The 22,317-nt window shown below is 47.3% G+C and overlaps 1 protein-coding gene across 12 annotated transcripts in view; it reads right to left on the bottom strand.

The window, feature by feature from the left end:
• Nucleotides 1–2,567: 2,567 nt before the first annotated feature.
• usp6nl (USP6 N-terminal like) overlaps nt 2,568–22,317 on the bottom strand; it is a 40,069-nt gene continuing 20,319 nt past the window's right edge. For 7 of the 12 annotated variants that reach the window (XM_035528580.2, XM_081722577.1, XM_081722576.1 and 4 more), the window contains 13 exons: nt 20,186–20,262; nt 16,338–16,420; nt 14,376–14,415; nt 13,005–13,088; nt 11,524–11,631; nt 10,512–10,621; nt 10,111–10,159; nt 9,504–9,624; nt 9,215–9,309; nt 8,227–8,292; nt 7,934–8,033; nt 7,654–7,806; nt 2,568–6,046 (listed from right to left, as the gene is read on the bottom strand). In XM_035528580.2, coding sequence (XP_035384473.1) covers nt 4,827–6,046; nt 7,654–7,806; nt 7,934–8,033; nt 8,227–8,292; nt 9,215–9,309; nt 9,504–9,624; nt 10,111–10,159; nt 10,512–10,621; nt 11,524–11,631; nt 13,005–13,088; nt 14,376–14,415; nt 16,338–16,420; nt 20,186–20,262 — 2,306 coding nt within the window. In that variant the 3' untranslated portion in view covers nt 2,568–4,826. The remainder of the gene's footprint in view (nt 6,047–7,653; nt 7,807–7,933; nt 8,034–8,226; nt 8,293–9,214; nt 9,310–9,503; nt 9,625–10,110; nt 10,160–10,511; nt 10,622–11,523; nt 11,632–13,004; nt 13,089–14,375; nt 14,416–16,337; nt 16,421–20,185; nt 20,263–22,317) is intronic. The other 5 variants (XM_081722573.1, XM_081722575.1, XM_081722579.1 and 2 more) reach the window with 3 other exon arrangements.

Here is a 22,317-nt window from a genome sequence, read left to right as displayed (position 1 = left end):
AGTTACAAGGTTTGTCCCCATCACATCTCCTCAGATAAATCTCAGCAGAGCTGGACAGTAGAGACAGACTGTTCTGTCATTTTAACCCATTTGTCTTCAGCCTGATGTAACCTGTATTTGAAAACAATTTTCCAATGACAGAATCGTAAAACAAAACGTTGCTCATGCAGTTTTCTGACCAAGTCTTTCTTTTAGTTTTCTCTAAAAAGCTGCTCAGATAATTGACGCCAGCTTTTAGATAAGCAGTTTTTTTCCACTTCCCCTGTCCTTATGATTTATTCTCACAGAAAATCTAATTAGAATAAAATTAGCAAAGGAGGAGCTTGTTAAACAGGAAAGCTGGTTAATGTCTCTCAAAGTGAAAGTTTGACTGTCAAACCGCGAATGTGTAATGTTGGTCTCGATGTGGTTTTAACCTACAGCTGTGTGTTGTCACTTTGGCAGAAAGCAAACAGACAGAAAAAGAGTCAGTATAAATAATGACCTATTAACCCAAGAACGTTTATTTTGTGAGAGTGACTATTTGTAAATGGCAATATATAATCCTTGGAAGAAATAATGTGTGCATTGAAGCTGGAAGTACAACATTGTTACACACACCTCACTATTTGCGATCGAGCGCTCTGTTCTTTGTTCCCTGCGAGGAGTTTTTTCAAAGCTTGTAAAGTTTGTTTTGTATGCATCTGAGAGCATTCACATGGTTTAGAGAGCAGTCAGGTACTTGTGTGTGTGTGTGTGTGTGTGTGTGTGTGTGTGTGTGTGTGTGTGTGTGTGTGTGTGTGTGGTGCTTATTCGTGGTTTACTCTGATCCAGTCATCTATTACGTACCATGGAACGCAGGTATTTAAATGCGAGTCCTAAAGGTCCAGGATCTGAGGAGTGGAAGTGGTATCTTAATACCAGTGATGATCAAATCTAGGAGAAGAAATCGCACACGAGGTCTGGAGTCAAATATCTCTGGCTTAACGTTTCCCCTACTCCGCCACAGCTGGTTCGATAAATACGCCAGCCTTTCGGGTGTAGGGTCAGGTGTGGTAGGGCTCGGAACCCTCTGTGGAGAACTGGAGTCCAGCACGGCACGGTCGGGGGCTCCCCCTGCTCCAGCACACCTGCTGGATTACCCAACAGCGATGGACTCCAACCTTTCTGGAGTGGATCTGGGCAGTAGTGTACTGTAATATTAGATCAACGCTGAATCCAGGGACAGAAACGCGACACCGGATCCTTTGCTCCGGCTGACCCCGATACTCATTGTGAATAGTTTACATTGCTGTCAAAGTAGATATCATCTGCTTTTAATAACAATAACCTCACTAGTTAAGATTTGGGTCACAGCTAAGTCAGACCCGCACTGAGCCAGCGGTGATAAATCTACATTTTTTTCCCCTCCGGCATTGCGTCTCCTGTTGCTCCTGGATTCCAGGAAACGGCGCTCAGTCGAGCCCGCCAGCCACGCCGTGTTTTCATTGCGAATTGAGCTGCCCAATGAAATTACGAGCTCGCCCTCTGTGTTTTCACCACGCTGCTCTGTTTAGAGATGACTTACGTAGCGAAAGAAAACAATGACTCATTTTTTCTCAGTAATCCATCATACCACGCTGCTATCTTGCGGCATTCGCATATGTTTCGGAGAGTTGTTTATTTTCCCAAATGCAGATCCAGGATTAGTCTCCATCCTGACAGCGCAGTCAGAGTAGCGCACCTTCCGTCTGTACTCATAAATGGCCATTAATGTACCCGAGTAGCCTGGAGGGTGCTTCGTGTTGATATTGCTGCTAACGGTAGTCTGGGTGACACACTCATCTCAGGCAATAGTCCAGATTAGGTTATCTATATGGAATGGTTGGCTAAGATTAGTGGGAGGTTGTGTGTGGAGTATGGCTGGTTAAGGTTAGAGTTAGGGCTAGGCAAAGCTCGGTTTTATATTGAACAGACATGTACTTGGTTCTGCATTCTCGGGGCCAATCTAGACTTGGCAGTAGTCGAGAGCACAGGTTCACAACTGATCTGACTCCACAGTAAAGCGCAACATTACAGGTTCAGCACAGAACTATCATGAAATTATACAATCAGAGGGTTTCAAAAGGTGGTAGACTTACATACAAAATATTACACTCAAGGAATTTGAGAATATAAATGTCTTGATAATAACACTGCGCGAAACGCTTGTTCTGTGGCACCATCTTGTGGTGAAATAAGGCACCATAAATAGAGTGTCTGCTTTTAACGGTTTTTTTTGGCTGGGATAAATCAACTATTACTACTTTATGACCTACTTTAGACTTATAGATTTTAAAGTCTCTTCTAAATAATAATAAATAATTATTAAAGTGTTTTTTCAGACTTGTCTTAGTGCTACACACTGCGTCTTCATCTTGTTCCCTCAGGCTCCAGACTTCCGCGTAACAGAGGAGAGATCCATGACGCACGGCTTGCGCCATGGCAGAGGTGTGTCAGCAAAGTACCGCTTGGAAGACCTCTCCCACATACATATACACCCCCCCCCCCCCCCCCCCACACACACACACACACCGCACCCACGGCTCAATACAACAACACCACAAAAGCTGTTTGTTCATTACCACCCAGGGGGTCATTTTTATTAGAGAAACTCATTCTTGATCGACAAGTTGCATTTAGTGTTTTAACCAAAGGGAAAAGGGTGTTTGTGTGTGTTTATACAAATGTAATACACACACAGACACACACACACACACACACACACACACACACACAGACATATATTTTCCACCTGTCAAAATAATCACATCCGAAACTGTATCAAAAACGTTCTTTAACAGTACATACAGCCCCGGGCCTGCAGTAGCTTGCGTTGGCAGGTACCCGTGCGAACTGTAATTACACAGTTAAACAGGAGGACTCAGGCTGGACTCGGGTGTGTGCTCATTACGATGCCAATCACGCGCCTACATGACCAGAAAGCTTGGATTTGTTTTCCAAACCTTTGTCATAAATGAGATGGAAATGTGAGATACATTATACAAAATGTCAATTCTTTAAAAAAAAACAAAGTTATAGCAGTCTGTTTTATTATTTTTTTTCTTTCTGAAACATCGGTAATGAATACTGGGAGGCGCGCAGGCGATATTACACGTGTGAGTAGGTTAAGATTACACACGCAGTCGCGTAGGGAGTGAGATTTAGAATTATTTTGCGCTGCAATGAGAGAGCACTGCGCAGCAGTAGCACAGGCTTTGTTCCCAATCCAACAACACAGTGCCGTTGCTCACTCTCCCTACACACTTCAGCTTAGTGAATCTGTGCTGGTACAGCCCAGGAGGGGTTAAAACAACAACCCTACTTAGTTGACCTGCCTTCATTTTGTCATGTATGTAGTGCATCAAACTAAAATACAGGCCAAACGCACACAGTGAAACACAGATGCTTAACCACAGCAGGGTGGCTACAGGAGGACCCCCCCGAGAAGGACCCTCCCACATTTGTTTGCTTTCATCTCTTACTTCTCCTGAGATCACGAGACCGGCTCTCAAAACCTCGCAGTTGCACGGCAGCAGTTCCAGACCGCAAAGCCGTACTGATGCGGCACGGCACGAAGGCTACAGTGGAGCGTCCTTCCTCCTGGGAAGGCCGAACTGCCGATTCAAAGCCGTTTTTCATTCCAGTGGACCAAAGACAAAAATAAAGTACTGTGTACGGAATCAGAGGAGGGTCCTTTTTACCTGTCTGACTGCTCGTATACAAACACTTAAATACGTGTCGCAATGTCAAATCCTTAGACTGCCAAATCCTAGTGATTTGGTATGAACTGTACTGTACTTTGGAGTTATTGCAATATGTGCAGATAACTGTTATGATTATGCTCTGGGAGATGACCTCTCTGTCCAAGACACTTTCATCACAAAACCCAGACCCTGAGTGTGCTGTGCAGTTCCATCACGGGTGGTCGCCACACTCCTCCCAGACGCCTGGGTTTACTGTAAAGATCTAATCTGCCAGGCTCCACAACCTCTGGCAGCCAGCCGACGTCCTCGGGAAGCTCGGGAGATCGCCCGGGCATAGGATTTGAGCTGGTGACCCCTGCACTGAGCGATCATAAAGGTCACGAGGTCACGTCTACTCCGTCTATTTCCACGCCTGTGGTTATGAGGCTTGGGCTATTAATCAGATATTCCCAACAGGAGATATCCAACGGCATACATCTGGGAGAGAAAAGGTCCCCTCTGTGGTGGGAAGGAGGCAACTCGACGGAAATGTTTTTAAACAAGGATATTTTTTGCATTAGCTCATATCTTAATATGCATTAAAAATAAGACTTTCACAGGCATCTAGAATAAACTAACATCTAAAGAATGTGTACAGTATATACATATATAGTGTGTATTTAATTTCTGTGAATGAAAATCTAAAATCATTAAAAAAATGAAGGAAAAACTTGATCACTTAACCCCCCCACCCCCCACCCCAATTACACTATTAATACAAATATTTAAATAAATGAAGACAAAAACATCTCTGTACACTTTTAAATCCTAAAGGTCCTATTGTAAATATTTGCTGTTAAGGATTAGGCTATTTCTCTAACCAAACAAAGCAAAAATAAGAATCTCTTGTAGATCTCTGAAAGACGGTCAGGACAAACTCCTGGAGGCTGTAGGAGCTGCTATATTGGTTCAGTAAGAACAGTCTGCTAAACACACAACAAACACAATCAAAACAAAAACACACACACACCCCAGATAACCTTCACTTAGGTAGACGGAGCGGATGGGAAGGTGTCTGGCTTTCTCATTTCGTTGTTCTCGCTCTCGCTCTCATTCCCTCCCTCCATTCTGTCTCACGCCCTCTCAGAGATGCATGGTCTCCTGCAGCGCAAAGACCTGCCTATACTGAGCTCCTCCGAACACCGGGGGGAGCTGCTGCCTAACGGGCTGCTCTGCGTACGCCCCGCCGTAGTGCAACGCTGCATCTGGGACGCCCGGCGGCCCGAATCCCAAACCCTGTGCGGGGCGGGTGGGCGAGCGGCGAGTCTTCGGGAAACCGGGAATGGGGGCTAACCCACCTGGAGACTCCAGGGGTACCCAGTCCATCTCGCAGTGCCAAGCCTCGCCCTGTAGCTGGCGTTCGTAGAGCTGCCCCAGAGGAAGGCAGGCAGGCGACCCCAGGAGGGTTGCGGGCTGCCTGAGGTAGGGGCTGCCCTCGCTGGTACTGTCCACGCAGGCAGCCAGCTCGGCGGGCGCCACCAGGAGCGGCGTGCCGCGGGGCGACTGGCGTCGGTACGCGGCATAGCTGTTGTTCCTCCGCATCTTATCAGGCGAGCGGGCGCGGGGATCGTACGCCAAGTCCTCCGACCACGGCCTGGACATTTGGGGGTGGGTGGGGTTCAGGATGGGAAGATGGTCAGAGAGGAGGGGGGTGGTTCGGGGGAGCCGGAAGGACGGGACGGACGTCCCCCCGCTGGGGGGCCTGGTCGGGCTTCCCTGTCTCAGCGGAGGTTCCCCGTACGGCTCCGGGACCTCCGCGAGGCCTCCGTCGAGCCCCGGAACGTTGTCATACTGCGAAGCGTTGGAGGCGCGGTTGGAGGCCGGGATGCAGCCGCGGGAGCGGGAGCGGGGCCGCCACTGCTGTTGCCCCGGTTCCTCGGAGTTCTGCTGGATCTCCCTCATGGCCGCCATCCTGGCTGCCTCCAGCTTACCCTCAGAGGGTTTGACCCAGCGGGGCGCAATGTCTTTCCGCCCAACTGGGTTATGATTGGTTCCCATCAGCCCATCCGTCACACGAGTCAAGGGCATAGGGGGGATTTTTGGGGTCATGTTCCTCTCTGTGGGCAGAGCTGCACTTTGTCCTGCCCACCTCTCTCCCTTGCCTGGGTGGAGTGTTGGATCCACGTTTCTGCTGGCGTGGCGCCGGTCTGGTGAACCGCTCGTGGTTACGGGCGGTCCCTCCACCTCCCTCTGCCTGGCTGGCATCTGCCCGTTTACGACGTGATTGGCTGCTGCTGCCGCCAGTCCCACCGGCTCTGGTGGCAGCAGGCCAAGTGGTTTCTTTGGAAACTCGTCGTCTTTACCTGCAGACGTAAGGACAGCGGGACCAATCAGAACGCAGAACTTTAATGCACATCGCAAATACTTCAAACACGATTTAATAACACACAGTATTTTAAAAAAAACAACAAAAAAAACCAAACAAAATAATAACTAATGGACAAATTTAAACTGTAAGATAATCTGTGAGACACTGGCACTTAAGCGGTCATGCTGGCTATCCTTCAAAGAAGAGGAAAAAAAAGCAATTACTCCCTGCATTCAACACATGATAAAAATGATAAACCACGCGCACGCATCACAGCTGGTGCCAAATCAAAACACTGAACGGTGGGGTTGCAAATCAATTCAGCCTGAGCACAGAATCCTTGAGCCCTGTGAAGCGCAAGGCGCCCTCGGGTACAGGAGACCGTGTCAGGAGCGCCTCTCGCTAGCACACAGACAACAGCGTGGTCACATGGACACAGTGGGGGTGAAAGGGGTGTTAAAGAGAGAATGGTGAGTTTACCACACACGCACACACGAGTGGGCTGACAGTGGCCAAGTGTTGAGGAGGCTGAGGAACAGAAACCTTGCACAAACACACACGCACACACACACACACACACACACACACACAGATAGACATGAACGCTTACAGAGATCAGGAAATGAGGTTATCGGCACTATCTGACCCTGGCCCGACACAGAGAACTGTCTCATTCTCAAGTATACATCCTCACTCAAAGACAACAACATTTACTATTTAAAGATAAATAAGCATTTTTACGCTGGTGTGGACAGGCTGTTATTACCGTCAGGCACGCATGCAGTCTAAACTAGCGCACGCGCACACTTCTGGGGCCTCCCACCACCTTGCTCTATGAGAGCTGAGAGCGTGTTTCTAACACAGCTCACATCCAGGAAACATCTCCAGGGTGTTTTAGGGGAGGAAAAAAAACGGCCTGGAAAAAAAACAAAAAAACAAAACTACGCTGCACTTGACAGGACTTGACAGACAGTAGACAAAGAGACGAGAGACAAGACGCGTGCGTGCGCGTGTGTGACGGTGTGCGTTTGGGTGTGTCGGGTGCGAGGGTGGGGGGGGGGGATTGCGGGAGTACACGGACGGATGGTTGACGGATGCGGTAGCCTGTCGTTGCCCACCGGTTGTGTCTGGAGGGGGGGGGGTGGTCCCCTTTCACACCCCCATTACTGTTGGCTGGAGCCGAGATCGGGTGAGAGGGAGAAAACGCAGTAAGAAGATTAGACAGAAACAAAGCACAGCAGAATATGTGTGTGTGTGTCTTGTAACCCGCTGAAAGACAATCTATTAAACGACCACGGGCATGGTTAGACTGACACGTGCTCCCAGCAGGCGGATTGGGTCTATGTCCAACACCGGCTGTGGGTGCCTGGCCCTCGAACCGTCTGTGGAGTGTGTGTGGCGTTTTGGTTTTGGAGTGAAGGTTGTGTTTTGTTCATTGGCTCCCGTAACAAACATCCTGGTAGAAGTTCATACAGTTTTTTGCAGTTTTCAAAAGTGCAAAAAATATCCAGCATCAATCTCTTATCTATTTTTGCATACGCGTGAGACCTGAGGTTTGCCAAAGTCCTTGAAAGTGTATTATGAGGGGTGTGTGTACAGTACCTTCAGGAGGAAGCTCTAGTTTGGAGCGTCTGAGTTCAGATATGGAGTTTTGGAGCTGCTCAATTACAAAATCATCTTCGAAGAAGAAATTCTTGGACAGAGTCACCTGGAGGAACTCCACAAGCTCCTCCATAGACTGCTTCATCAGGGCCTCTGTATGCACACACATGCACGCACGCGCACAGATTAATATAAGTTTAGCTCAAGGTCAACTCATTTCTCATGTCTTTCTCATCCCCACACACACACACACACACACACGCGTAAGGGGTGCCAGTACTTTTGTGGAGCTTGAGAATGGTGTAAGACATGGCGGGCAGAACTCTCTCTCCCTCCAGGATGTAAACATCCCATATCCTCAGAGTTAAAGTGAACGGCGTCTGCACAGCAGAACAGACACACGACACTTCACAACCGCCGAAACACGTTATTTACCATGCGCTATATCTGCGGACAGTTAGTGAGTGTGAGCTGGAAGACCCTCCCGCTTAATTCCGCCAAACGTTACCGGTTTCCGGGACTGTCGGTCTGTGAGTGGCTGCAGTGTGAAGGATGCGTTTGTGAGTGTCTTACACGGTCCAGAAAGCACTGGAAGAACCACTTCATTGTGTACAAGCTGGTGAAAACCTCCTGGCTGTCCTGTAGAGGGCAGCAAACACATGGTTTGTAAAGGACGTTCTGCGCACATGGCTCTCTGTGGTTTAGGTCTGTATCATGTGCCTGGCCTCTCCCTGCTCCAGCACGCGGGACCATCAAGGTTCTGGTGATTAGCTGAAGAGCCTGACCAGGTGTGACCCAAGCAGGAATACAAACACCTACAGAGTACGGAGCCTTGGGTACAGACTGAAAACACACGTGCACAAGCGTGCATGCCCAAGCTGATGTCACACTGTTACCATACTCTATCAACACCTGTACTGTGCTTTAATTCCTTCACCACACACACACACACACACACACACACACACACACACACACACACACACACACACACACACACACACACACACACACACACACACACACACACACACACACACACCACACACACACACATACACAGGGCCCCCCTGAGTTTATCCCTAGTTTATTTATTTATGTCACCTTTTGCTAATTAATCTGCCAAATAATTTAGTGGCTTTAATTAGTACTAATTATAGTTTTATTAGGTCTTACTTTACTCAAATGTGTTTTTTAACATTTAAACATATGACATTTTGTGTTTTGAGAGGAAACTACAGGAATACAAAGTAAAAAGAATATTTACAATTTTCTCACTCAATAATTACAGTCTAACATATCGAACATGTAGTTTATATATTATAGTAATCCTAAGATACAGAATATAAAACTAATAATGTTCATATTAAACAATATAAATACTGTGTAAAAACTAAGTGTTCATATTAAAAACAATAAACACCACATTAAAACTGTGTTCATATTAAACAGTAATAATAGAGGCTAGTTTTACTAGATGTTGCTATATGTTTTAATAACAGGTGAACTTCATGGACTGAGAGTGTGTGTGTGTGTGTGTGTGTGTGTGTGTGTCTCTTACTAGATGTCGCTTAAGTTTCGGCAGCATCTTCTTGAGGATGTGGTCATGGTGCTCCTGAAAGCGCATGAGCTTTGGAAAACCAGGCACAAAGAATCCTAAATACACACAACCACACACATGCGCACACGCGCACATTAAGGAGGTAACGCATTCATTAAATTAGACCCTCACAGATAATACATGTACAGTACCAGCCTGGAGCTTGTGACACCTGTCTATGGGAATTTAAAACACATGCAGCTGTACCTGGTGTGTGTGTGTGTGCGTGTGTGTGTGTGTGTGTTTTTACCATGCATTGCGTGTTTCTGCCCAGACAGAAGTTTGACCAGGGCCCAGAACGCATCTTCTTCATTCATATAGATCAGTAAGAGAGCTGTGATCTGGCTCATACCTTGACAATATCCTACCTCCTTCACACACACACACACACCCACACACATACACACACACACACACACCCACACACACACATACATACAATTAGAGAATCCGTGAGTCCATGTACAGGTCATGTCAGCACACGCCTATCTGAGTTTGGTGCCTGGCCGACTGGCAGACCGAGCCGCTCTCAGACAGAAGAGAGACAAACGAGCCGACTTTCCATACGGGAAAGATCTCCGACCTGCTCCCGCTCCGCTCTCGGGCCTTTCACATGTTGCCTTACGGTGGAAAAAAAACGGCTCGAGATGCACAGACGCTTCTCCAGAGGGGTTTGGCGTCTTTACCAGTGTGAGGGGCCTAGCTTGAGGTCACCTGGTGACCCCTGACCTTGGTACTGCCATCACCATCCTCTACATGCCATAGGTGAGCGCTACAGTTGCTTGGGAGGTGGGACGTGCAGGGACTGACAGTGATGGGTGGAGTATCCTCGTGGGATCGCCGACGAGACAACCTACCCTGTTGTACATGGAGTATGCCGTGAGAACGTGGAACAGATCCTGCTGCCTGAAAGATCACACACACGCACAAGCACACACGCACGTGCACATACACACGCGCACACACACGCATGACAAATGTCACTGAACGTTTATGCAGTAGTGATTTGAGCTAGTGAATAAGCTTTAAATAAACTAGTGAAAATGATTGCTTGTGTGTGTGTGTGTGTGTGTGTGTGTGAGAGAGAGAGAGAGTTTAAAATGTGGAATACAAAAACCAAAAATCAGAAGAGAATGTGCCTCAGTGAGAATTCAAGAATCACCACTTGTGCACATGTGTGTACATACTGGGGTTAGGGTTATATTATGGGTTTAAATGAATGTATGGACATTAAAGTGTGTGTGTGGGTGTTACCCACTTGACGTCATAGCGGCGCATGAACATGATGTGGTCTCTGTAGGTGCGGTTCACGTCAAGATCTATCTGACGGATATCAGGAGACAACATTCTAGCTCTGATCTTCAGCTTCTGCAGATAGATGGGAGGGGTGGGAGAGAGAGAGAGAGAGAGAGAGAGAGAGAGAGAGAGAGAGAGAGAGAGAGAATGAGTTAGCTAAAGGCAGTGAGAGAGACAAACAGAGCAAGCCCTCTATAATAATAATTACCTTCAGTGAAATTAAATCAACACTGAAGCTCACCTACAACGTACAGCTAAGACAGTCCTGTAGAACATACTCTCTCTCTCTCTCACACACACACACACACACACACACACACACACACACACACACACACACACACACACACACACATACACACACACAAGCTAAGACAGTCCTGTAGAACATACTCTCACACACACGCATGCATACACACACGCATGCGCACACACACGCACACGCATGCTCCCACACACGCACGTGCTCACGCATGCACACACACAAGCTAAGACAGTCCCGTAGAACATATTCTCACAGACACACACACATGCACGTGCGCACACACATGCACGCACATGCACACAAACTTGGCGGAGGTCCGTGTTAAATTCCACACTGCGCTGCTGTTGGAAGGGCCTTATTGCAAAGCTTCAATAAAGTTCCCTCTGTGGCCATGTAAAACCACACAGCTACGGAACTCCACACCACTAAGGGAGCAGGAGGGGGGCTATTTTTGCTTGTGTGTGTGTGCTTTATCCACACTTTATCCAAGCAGTGCACTGAAAGAAAGTTCAGTTTTAATTTGATATCAAGCAGTGTGTGTGTGTGTGTGTGTGTGTGTGCATGCACATGCATGTGGTACCCCACAAATATTTTTTTCTGTGTGATGGTTCAGTAACCCTTGATGAATAAATATGCAAGTGTACACATATGTCTTATGATCCAGTCAACACAGTGTTCCAAATGTATATGTGTGTGTATGTGTGTGTACCTCATAGAAATCTTTCTTCTCCTCCTTGATTTTGGGAACTTCGAGGAGTAAACACCACACCTGGCCCCGAAGCTGCAGTGGAATTCCCTTATAGACCCTTCTAACCAGCTGTACACACACACACACACACACACATACGCACACACACATTTATACCATTTACAAACCAGTGAGTTAGAGACAGAATGTTAAGCAGTCAAACCCAGCTGGCCCCCTTGTGTGTGTGTGAGATGTTTTGGCACCCATCTACAACCATATGTAAACTTGCGTGTAAACTTTATGTTTCATGCATTCATTTTACAGATATAAGACACAAGCCTCCAGTGAATTAGCCTCCACTGAATCAACCTCCAGTGAATCACGCCTCCAGTGAATCACGCCTCCAGTGAATCACGCCTCCACTGAATCAACCTCCAGTGAATCACGCCTCCAGTGAATCACGCCTCCAGTGAATCACGCCTCCACTGAATCAACCTCCAGTGAATCACGCCTCCAGTGAATCACGCCTCCACTGAATCAACCTCCAGTGAATCACGCCTCCAGTGAATCACGCCTCCAGTGAATCACGCCTCCAGTGAATCACACCTCCAGTGAATCACGCCTCCAGTGAATCACGCCTCCAGTGAATCAACCTCCAGTGAATCACGCCTCCAGTGAATCACGCCTCCAGTGAATCACGCCTCCAGTGGAACTCATATGATCAGGCCGGAACGAGGGATGAGGGATGAGGGAAAGGCAGATGTTGAGGATGTGTGTGCGTTCGGAGGTGGTGGGCAGGCTGGGCTGAAGACTTTTCTTCCGTTCCAATTCATCTCACACAAGGTAATTTTCTGCGTGTCTTCCCCCGGGGACACGTGCGTACATTTGTCTGTGTGTCTGTGTGTGTGTGTGTTGTTGCGCAGATGTGTTCATTCATCAGAATGACAATAATAATGATGATGAGCTATATCACCTAGCTGAGACACACAGTAGTGATTATGAGTCATAAGGCACACAGAGGGAGTGGGCTTGTGTGTGTGTGCGCGTGTGTTTGTGTGTGTGTCTACACTTGTTTTAGCATTATGAGGTTTTGTGATAAGTGTTATGAACCGGAATGTTCTGTCTTTCGCATCACACCTGCTCTAAACGAGCGCGAGCGTGGGGGGAGGGTGTGTGTGTGTGTGTGTGCTGGCTTGCATCGCAACCGAAGTTCCCGTAAACCTCCTGCACGAACAATAACCCAAACACAGTTACGACTGCAACCACTGCATGCAGCTTCTCCTCAGTCAAACGGCCATTTATAGCCCAGGCAGATCTGCTTCAGCGGGAATCTGTGTTCATTCCCTTCCCGCTGCTCCTCTACACACACCACTAGACTTCTACAGACACGACATTACAATCAGGACCGCTGTCCGGAAACAAGACATGGTAAGGGGTTGGTGACGGTGATGGGGTGAGCCGGGTGCTTTTCATGAAGCTCCTGTTATTTTCCGCTGCCTCACCTTTTCGCTGTTCTTGTACTTTTCCCAGCTCTTCAGCATCTTCAACCACTTCTCCGTCCTCTCCAATTCCAGATGTTTCTTTTGCTGGACAAAGACAAACACCAGAAAATGGCCAGAATATTCATATCAATATCACATCAACCGCGCAGGAGTCGGTTAGTTAAACGGGCCCAATTCGAAGGCCGGTAAGAATTCCTTTGATCACCACAAAAGGTCGTCAGAAAATTTAAATTATGTTAAAAAAGACCTGAGACGAACTTTGGAATTCTGTCTTCTAAACTAAAATATCTTTATTCGCATAAATAAGCTTTCACTTTTCCTACCTTTTTTGCTATGTTTAAAAGCTACCGATCAGAAGCGTAGCCTCGGCGTAGAATGTGTCACCAAGAATAAAATTAATCACCTAAAGGTGAATTACAGTGTGCTGCTAGCGTGAGGCCATGTGGTGAACGTGATGCCCCATAGGTGATTTAAAATGCAAATCCAAGATTCGTGTTCTATCCTCAGAGATGAAGATTTAAGGTCTTAAAGTGTCAAAAAACAATATATAAACATATATAAAGAAAGAAAGAAACGAAAAAAAAACCCAAAAACAAAAACCCAAACAAGCCCCTTCATAGCTAAGGTGGCGAGGTCTGAGCCTTCTGTTGGTGCCATGTTTGGTGTCTTTCGTATTCCAGACACCAGATCAGTGAGGTCATGAAACTAAACTAGATTAGGATGATTTAAAATAAACATCAGAGATAAAATAGACTCTGGATGAAAGGCTGCTGTCTCTTCACAGCCTTTGGTGCTTGTTATCAGCTTTTTTTATACCTTTCCTGTGGTCGGTGTCTGGAGCGGTCCAGAGCCTGTTTGTACAGTTGTCTGCGTGTAATCTTACTAGCACAGATTTTTCTTTGTTATGTTGTTTATTATATATTAATGTGAGGAAGACGTGATGTGTGCTACTGCGAGGCAACATGGCGGTGTGTGCTTAAATCCTGTCATTCAGCAGAATAACTGGACAGCTGGCTAATGGTTCTGTAAAGGAACACTGCAGGAACCCCACGGGCGCGTGCCTCCCCCGCATCACTCTGCCTCACCCCGCCACTCCCTGCCTCACGGGGCCTTCTTGGATTGGGCTGATATTTTAGCTACAGCTTAAGTGTGGGGTTGAGCGGATCAGACCGGGTCGGTCCACACCGGAACGGCTCAGACTGAAAGGATCCTGGACCGTGGTTTAGGCTCGGGGACGTGCTCATTCGTGTCCGGGGCGGGAGACGCCGTTTGTTGTCTTCCCGCCCTGACGGAGGAGGCCTGCCAAGACTTCCGAGTCACACAGGAAAGGACAGGTCACGTCAAGCAAGAGGGTGGGAGAGATCTTCTCACCTTCTCCTCCACGGAGTTATAGGCTGGAAGCTCCTCACTACTGTAAAAGAAGAGTGCGGCCATGCGCGCACACACACACACACACACACACACACACACACAGAGGAGTAGGCAATTCAGTGAAATTGCAGTATCTGAATGTCTGATTATTTCTATCAAAAACCTCCTCACTCCTCAAACAGCAGCCTGCAAGGTCCAACGGTTCATAAAAAGGCGGAAGTGCTGGATTTGTTTTTTTGTGTCTGATGGAAGCACCACAGAGGAAGGGAAATACAGTAGGGGAAATCACACATCCCTATAAGTCATGAACCAGCATGTGGCCAATGTCACATACACACACACACGCTCCCTCAGTGCCCGAGGACCGAGCGTATATTTATCTGTTCCACAGGAAGTGGACTCACCACTAGATAAACAAACTCAGGCAATGGCAGGGGCTCACTCACAACACCTCCCCTCCCTCCTGAATCACAGTCAGTTGCACAACCAGGAAATGACCGTGTTCCAACTCGTCAGGTAGTGAAGAATCGTGGCGCAGTCACAGAGCCCTTTAAGAGGTTCGGACGGCTCTGGGAATGTGTAGCGCAGGTCTGACCCAGGGCCAATGCACGCGCAAACATGACAACAGAATAAACGGATACGGACCGGACGAAGGGCTATGTGTGCCTCTGAGTTACAATGGGAATGTTTGGGTTCTAATTCTCTTTGTCCATCTCGCTCAGATTCCCTACACCGTTATCTCGCTTCCTGTGGCCAGCATGGACGATGGTGGGCACTGTGAGGTCACTTCCTGTTTCGTCTCGCTGCTTAGCCAGATGATAATCTCCTACCTACATCTCTCACACCCCCTTTCCGTGCGTGTGTCCACCTCCTTTCCTTCTTCTGCCCTCCCCCTCTCACTCTTCTCATCTCTCTCTTTCTCTCTCGCTCTCCTCAAGCCCTACGATTGCGGCTTCCTGCTCTGCCAGCCATGTGTAGCTCCCTATAAATATACCAGAGTGCACTGCTGTTTAAGAAGCCACTGACCTCCCAGTAGAGGAGTAGACAGGAGTGGAGGACAGCTCGCAAGGTACAGAGGACATAGTACAGAGGAGTACAGCAGACAACAAAAGACTACACAGTGTAATGGCGATTATAGAACAGAGTATAGAAATACAGAGATGTCTAAAAGAATCTAGAGGACTACAGAGCAGTACTGAAGAGTACAGAGGTGTGGAGAGGTGTTTAGAGGAGTATAGGGGTGTTTAGAGGAGTATAGGGGTGTATAGAGTTGTGTAGAGGTGTAAAGAAGAGTGTGAAGGTGTTTAGAGGATTGCAGAGGTGTTTAGAGGAGTGTAGAGGAATGTAGACATGTATAGAGGTGTATAGAGGAGTGTAGAGGTGTACAGAGTTGTGTAGAGGTGTACAGAGGAGTGTGTAGGTGTTTGGAGGAGTGTGAAGGTGTACAGAGGAGTGTGAAGGTGTATAAAGGAGTGTGAAGGAGTGAAGAGGTGTGTAGAGGTGTTTAGAGGAGTATAGAGATGTTTAGAGGAGTGTGAAGGTGTTTAGAGAACTGTAGAGGTGTTTAGAGGAGTATATGGATGTTTAGAGGAGTGTAAGGGTGTTTAGAGGAGTTTGAAGGTGTATAGAGGAGTGTAGAGGTGTTTAGAGGAGTGTGAAGGTGTTTAGAGGAGTGTAGAGGTGTATAGATGAGCGTAGAGGTGTTTAAAGGAGTGTGAAGGTGTTTAGAGGTGTGTAGAGGTGTTTAGAGGAGTATTGGGGTGTTTAGAGGAGTATAGACGTGTATAGACGAGTATATGGATGTTTAGAGGAGTATATGGATGTTTAGAGGAGTGTGAAGGTGTTTAGAGGAGTGTAGATGTGTATAGATGAGTGTAGAGGTGTTTAGAGGAGCGTGAAGCTGAATGCTAGAAGTATATTTTCCTGGTCAAACTGCTCCCTGAGGGGAGTGGAAACTCTTACTGTAGGAATCCAAATCGGTCCACCACTTTATAGACGTCAAATGTGGCCTCCTCCCACGGCTCCACCCATCCGCCTTCAACACCCTGCAGAATGAAAAGAAGTAGCGAAATCTGTGAATCATTACATATGTGTTTTAAAAACAAACACACACACACACAGTTAATAAAGTCTGATAAAACAACAAACCTAATGAAACATAACGTGTCATTTGAATGATTCACTATCAGGAAATCTAAAATTTATAATAGCATAAGAAATGGGGAAGAGATGTTTATTTTTATGGCAATGTGACGACAACACACGCATTCATACGCACATACACACACACGCACACACACACACACACACGTTTCTTCCACAGTTGTGAAAGTGTACACAACCAATGATGAATCTTTTCCAACATAAATGCAGTTTCTACCACAAGCCTTGCCTTAGCGCACACACACCCACCCACCCACCCACCCAGCAGTACAGAAGAGTCTCTTATAAATAAATATCACACACACATTTATACACCCACCCAGTAGTACAGAATAATTTCTTATAAATCTATTTCTCTCTCTCTCTCTCTCTCTCTCTCTCTCTCTCTCTCTCTCACACACACACACACACACACACACACACACAGCCCAGGAGGGTCTGATTAAGTAAGTGAGAGACCACCACTGTTAAACACACACACCCTCCACACAAAAAATACAGCTGCATGACTGCTTTCCTGATGCCCAGCAAGTGAGCTAGTCTACACGCAGCAGTGTGTGTGTGTGTGTGTGTGTGTGTGAGCAAGTCTACCCGCAGCAGTGTGTGTGTGTGTGTGTGTGTGAGCAAGTCTACACGCAGCAGTGTGTGTGTGTGTGTGTGTGTGTGTGTGTGAGCAAGTCTACCCGCAGCAGTGTGTGTGTGTGTGTGTGTGAGCAAGTCTACATGCAGCAGTGTGTGTGTGTGTGTGAGCAAGTCTACATGCAGCAGTGTGCGTGTGTGTGTGTGTGTGAGCACGTCTACACGCAGCAGTGTGTGTGTGTGTGTGTGTGTGTGTGAGCAAGTCTACACACAGCAGTGTGTGTGTGTGTGTGAGCAAGTCTACACACAGCAGTGTGTGTGTGTGTAAGTGAGCTAGTCTACATGCAGTAGTGTGTATGCGTGTGTAAGTGTGTGTGTTAGTGAGATAGTCTACCTGCAGCAGTGTGTATGTTAGTGAATTTGTCTAAATGCAGCAGTGTGTGTGTGTGTCTAAGTGAACAAGTCTACACACAGCAGTGTGTGTGTGTGTGTGTGAACTAGTCTACACACGTGTGTAAGTGAACTAGTCTACATGCAGCAGTGTGTGTGAGTTGAGGCATACTGAAGTAAGCATATTTCATGTTATGTTTCAGAAGCACATAATGATCAACAAACCACACAATGTACTGATATCATGTACAACTAAAACTTCCTCACTAGGGAAGGAACCATAAAACTAGTCAAAATCTGATGGTTAGTTGAAAAAAAAGTGCGCGTGTTGGCCATCTCTGTGTGTGAGAACAATAAGCGTGCAAGTGTTTTGCAGCTTCTAATGTGTGCGAGTACAGTACACACACATCAAGCAGTGAGGGATTATGGGAGTAGAAGCCCTAGCCCAGCCCTCGAGACTGTGCCATGTTGTGTGACGATCAGGATGGCAGGAAGGAGACCCAGGAGACCCAGCCCTTCCCCTCCGACGTGGAGCGCTAACGTTTTTCTCCCAAATATTCTGTTCCAAATGACCTGACTTTCTAATTAACTCTCTGATCTGCTGTTGGAGTTCGTCGCTGAAGTTAAGGGGACGCTGCATTTTAAACATTACACTTTCACGTCTTGTTCTCCATCCTCCACACGCTCCTCCTTTCACCCATCTATTCAGCCAGCTCGTAAGCAACATTCTGTAAACAACTTGCCTGTGCTTCATTTACTGTAGCAAAGCCCAGTTCTTCCTCTAATCGTGTGTATGTGTGTTTGAGCAGCAGGCATATCAGATTCTAATTAACGATTATGTCAGCAGACTGTCCTCCAACGGGCTGCCATGACTACACTGAATTATGCCGGCCGGCATCCAAACTGGACACATGCAGAGGGACAAGGATCAAGACGCAAGGACCAACACACACACACACACACACACACACACACACACAATCACAGGAGACAGCTTGAAAGGTGTTGCAGGTAGACTCCCACTCAGAAGGGCCCGCACTGTGGCAATTTAGGGAAAACAGAAGCATGGTGCTGAATTCAGCAAAAGAGAGACTGGGCTAGACCAGTAATATAACACTAACACACACACACACACACACACACTCATCTGCCCTGATACAGCAGGAGTGCATTAACATAAGACCTTCATTAGGAACACACTGCGCTACTGCATATATTCAGGACAGCTGTGCTCCTACACCGCATACAGAACGCTTTCAGAGCCTTTCAGGTTTTTCACACTCATCTTAAAATGGACTTAGCATCCCTGAAATATCACATTTCCTGAAGTATTCCGACCTTTTGCTTTGTACTCTGTTAAAGCGCGTTCGGCAGCGACGACAGCCTTGGGTCTTCTAGGAAAGGATCCTATAAGCTTGGCATGCGTTTCTGTAGGACATTTCTCCTGATTCTTCTTGGCAGAATCATTCCATCTCAGCCAGGCTCCACAGGAAGCCTTATTACAGACATTTCCAGGTCTATCCAGAGACACTCGGCCTGTGTTTTCCTGGACCCGCGCTTCGGGTCTTTGTCTCCGTGAAACGGAAATGTAAAGGAGATCTCGGACACGCTAGGGAAGGTTTGCACCCATGATTGCTTTACATTTTCCCACATCAACCAGACTCTCAGTCCTTGTAACAGGAAAACATTCCCACAGCAGTGTCTGACTGTAGGGATGTTAGCAATGAGCTGATGTTCACCAGTGCCACATGGGCCTCTGGGAAATGTGGCCAGAATGATTCAGCCTTTGTTTCATCAGACAAGTGGGTCTTGCTTCTCGTGGTCTGGGAGTTGTGCAGGTGTCTTTTGACAAACCCCATGCAGGCTCTTTGGCACTTTCAATGTTGCAGAAATGTTCTTGCATCCATCCTCTTCCACATTCCTGCCAAACAGATCCACAGTCCAGTCTCATGGCTAGGTTTTCCTTCCGACATACGCCATCAACTGTGAGGCCTTATATGGGGTGGGTGTGTGCGTGTGCGTGTGTGTGCGCGCGCCCCTTTCCTGATTATGCCCAGTCAGTTCAATCAGATGCAGGTGGACTCCAGTGGGGATGTAGAAACACATCATCGACTGACAGACACAGAACGCACCAGAGCTGAACTGCCAGGATCAAAGTCTCCAAGTATGTAGGCACATTTCAATTTTTTTTTTTTACACGTAAGAAAGTTCCAAAACATTCCAAAAATTTTTTTTTTTTGCTTTATCATTATGGAGTATTGTGTGTGGACCAATGAGAAGAAAATGTATTGAATCTGCTTTTAGATGATGCTCAAATATATCAAAATGTGGAACGCTTGATATTGTCTGCAAACATTCCACATGCACTGTACAAGCTAATACAGCTTAGCAATAAAAGCACGTTTGCCCTGAACTGCATGTGTCCTGTTCGGGGAGCTGTACCACTTGGTTGCTGCCTCAAGCGCCCCTTCTGCCTCCATGTAACAGAACACACGTTTTGGATCTTGAGAGGTTTCCCCGGTAAACGTATGGCTCTTTACACATCGCCGGGGTCCTGACTGGCCCGTCTGGTTAGGATCTTCTCTGAGACCTGCTCTAAGGTTCCTCTGCAGGAGTGTTCCCCGTGACTGCATGTGAAACAGCCCGGGAGGTTGATGACAGGTTCTCCGGCTCCTCACCTTGTCATATCTGTCCACGATCTCAGCCCGCTCCTGATCCAACTTCACCGCGGCAGCTTCCTGGTCTGTGTCAGATGCTGGACAGAGGGGGGGGGGGGGGGGTACAAGGCTCATTTTACAATCAGACTCAATCTGTTCAAACCAACTATTGCCACCATTGCTTAGCTATTCAAGTGTCATGTTTCACACACACACACACACACACACACACACACACTCACACACTCTCTCTCTCTCTCTCTCGCTCTCTCTCTCCTTAATCTAATTACTGCAACCATAGCATGTGTGTGTTAAAGTGACTCCACTGAATAACCCAGTCATTAGCGGTCATATCCCCACGCTCATCTCATTTTCATTTCCTTCATGCTGATGGCTCACAGCGTGGGATGCTGGAGGTCAGGCCAGCCTCTGCTGTGGTCTGCGCGAACAGAAGGCGTCTGGGCCCGTAAAATTAAAGTTAACACAACACTCGGCTAGAAGACCATCTGACACCGGTCACACAGCAAAAGCTCCCACGAGTCTTCAGTTGCATATAAAGCTGTAAAAACCCAGAAAGCCTCAGCAGTGAAACGAACTGGTATAACGGTACATGTGAAAACCCATGACGCAGAGAGAGAGACACGCATGCACGAACATACCCACAGACCCAGAGAGACCAACGGGAGAGGAGTGCAGGACAGAAGAAAAGAGAGAAAGACAGAAGTGGCGGAGAGGCGTTTCCATGGTGAGGGCGAGCGAGTCTGTGGAAGCTGGCCCCGGCCTTCATAGTGTTTATGGCTTCAGTGTTTATTCTGTGTTCATTTAGCTCTCTCTCTCTCTCTCTCTCTCTCTCGTTCTCTACTATGCAATCTCTCCTTTTCTCCATTTTGCACTCCCCTCTCTCTCTCCTCCTCTCCCTACACTCTCTCCTTCATGCTTGCAGAATCAGGCCGTGAAGAAGCCGTGTGTGTGTGTGTGTGTGTGTGTGTGTGTGTGTGTGTGTGTGTGTGTGTGTGTGTGTGTGTGTGTGTGTGTGTGTGTGTGTGTGCGCGTGCTGGCAGGGTGCATTTCTGAGAAGCCCGAGAGCTCTGACAATTGGGACCCAGAAACCCTTAAATGTTCATTAATATTCTAAACAGAAAGCACTGAAACAAAATTTGTCAGTGTGGGCAAAATAACATGGTGACAGAGAGCTAACACAGAGAGCTAAACCAGAGCTAAAAACGAGAGCTAAAAACGAGGGGCTAAACAAAGCGGTAACTCGGAGCTAAGACAGAGAACTAAGACAGAACTAAGATGCCTCCCACACCCAGGACAAGGCTGTTGAAATCTGATGGAATTTTTGACAGAGAATTGCCCCATTTTATGATTTTGGTTCACACAACAGCATATCCCACCCATGTACACACACACACACACAGACACTCACACGGGAGATGTTCGGTAGATATGAGCAAAGGTTTAAAGAAGCAAGCTAGCTGTGTTGGAATGAGGCTGTGCTAGTCCCCCACCCCGACCACATAATCAACTTCTTATGCAGGCTGGTGTGTGTCACCTCTCTGGTCTCCGGGGTAACAGAGGCATGCAACGCCTACTGCCACGCTGCCCTAATGAGCGAGTTACATCAGTCTGCGAGAACTTCGAGCGCGCCATTCTGACAGACCTGACACGGCCACGCTAAGCGAACAAACCAACAGGCTACTGACTAACGACGGACATCAGTCAAACAGAACGAGTGAAATGAGTTCAGACAGTTCGGAAAGGCGGAAATGCGTTTTGAGCTGCCGGGTGAGGACAGGGCACTGCAACACAAGACAGAAAACCTGAAGTGTGACTAAATTTAGGGAGACAGACAGACAGTTAGAATGGGAAAATCGAGCAATTGGAGTGACTCTGAACAAGGCACGGTCATCAGTGCTAGACTAGCCAGGGCCAGTATTTCAAAAAAGGCCAATCGTGGGCATGTAGCCGTACCGATCCTTCCCGGGACAAGGTAGAACAGGCTGATCAGAGCATGCCAGTACATCCATGTCATATGTGAAAACTATGAGAATCTATCCTGTCCACAAGGGCCAGGAATTCTGCAGAAAGATTTCAACATTTCATGGGATTTATGCAAAGGAGGTCCGTGCTACCACATGGGAAAGCAGTGT

Source organism: Electrophorus electricus, chromosome 11 (assembly GCF_041902795.1).
Source record: "Electrophorus electricus isolate QZ-2024a chromosome 11, ASM4190279v1, whole genome shotgun sequence".
In the NCBI taxonomy this organism is placed as follows: Eukaryota; Metazoa; Chordata; class Actinopteri; order Gymnotiformes; family Gymnotidae; genus Electrophorus; species Electrophorus electricus.
The sequence above is the reverse complement of the archived record's forward strand: the minus strand, read 5'-3'. Positions and strand labels throughout refer to the sequence as shown.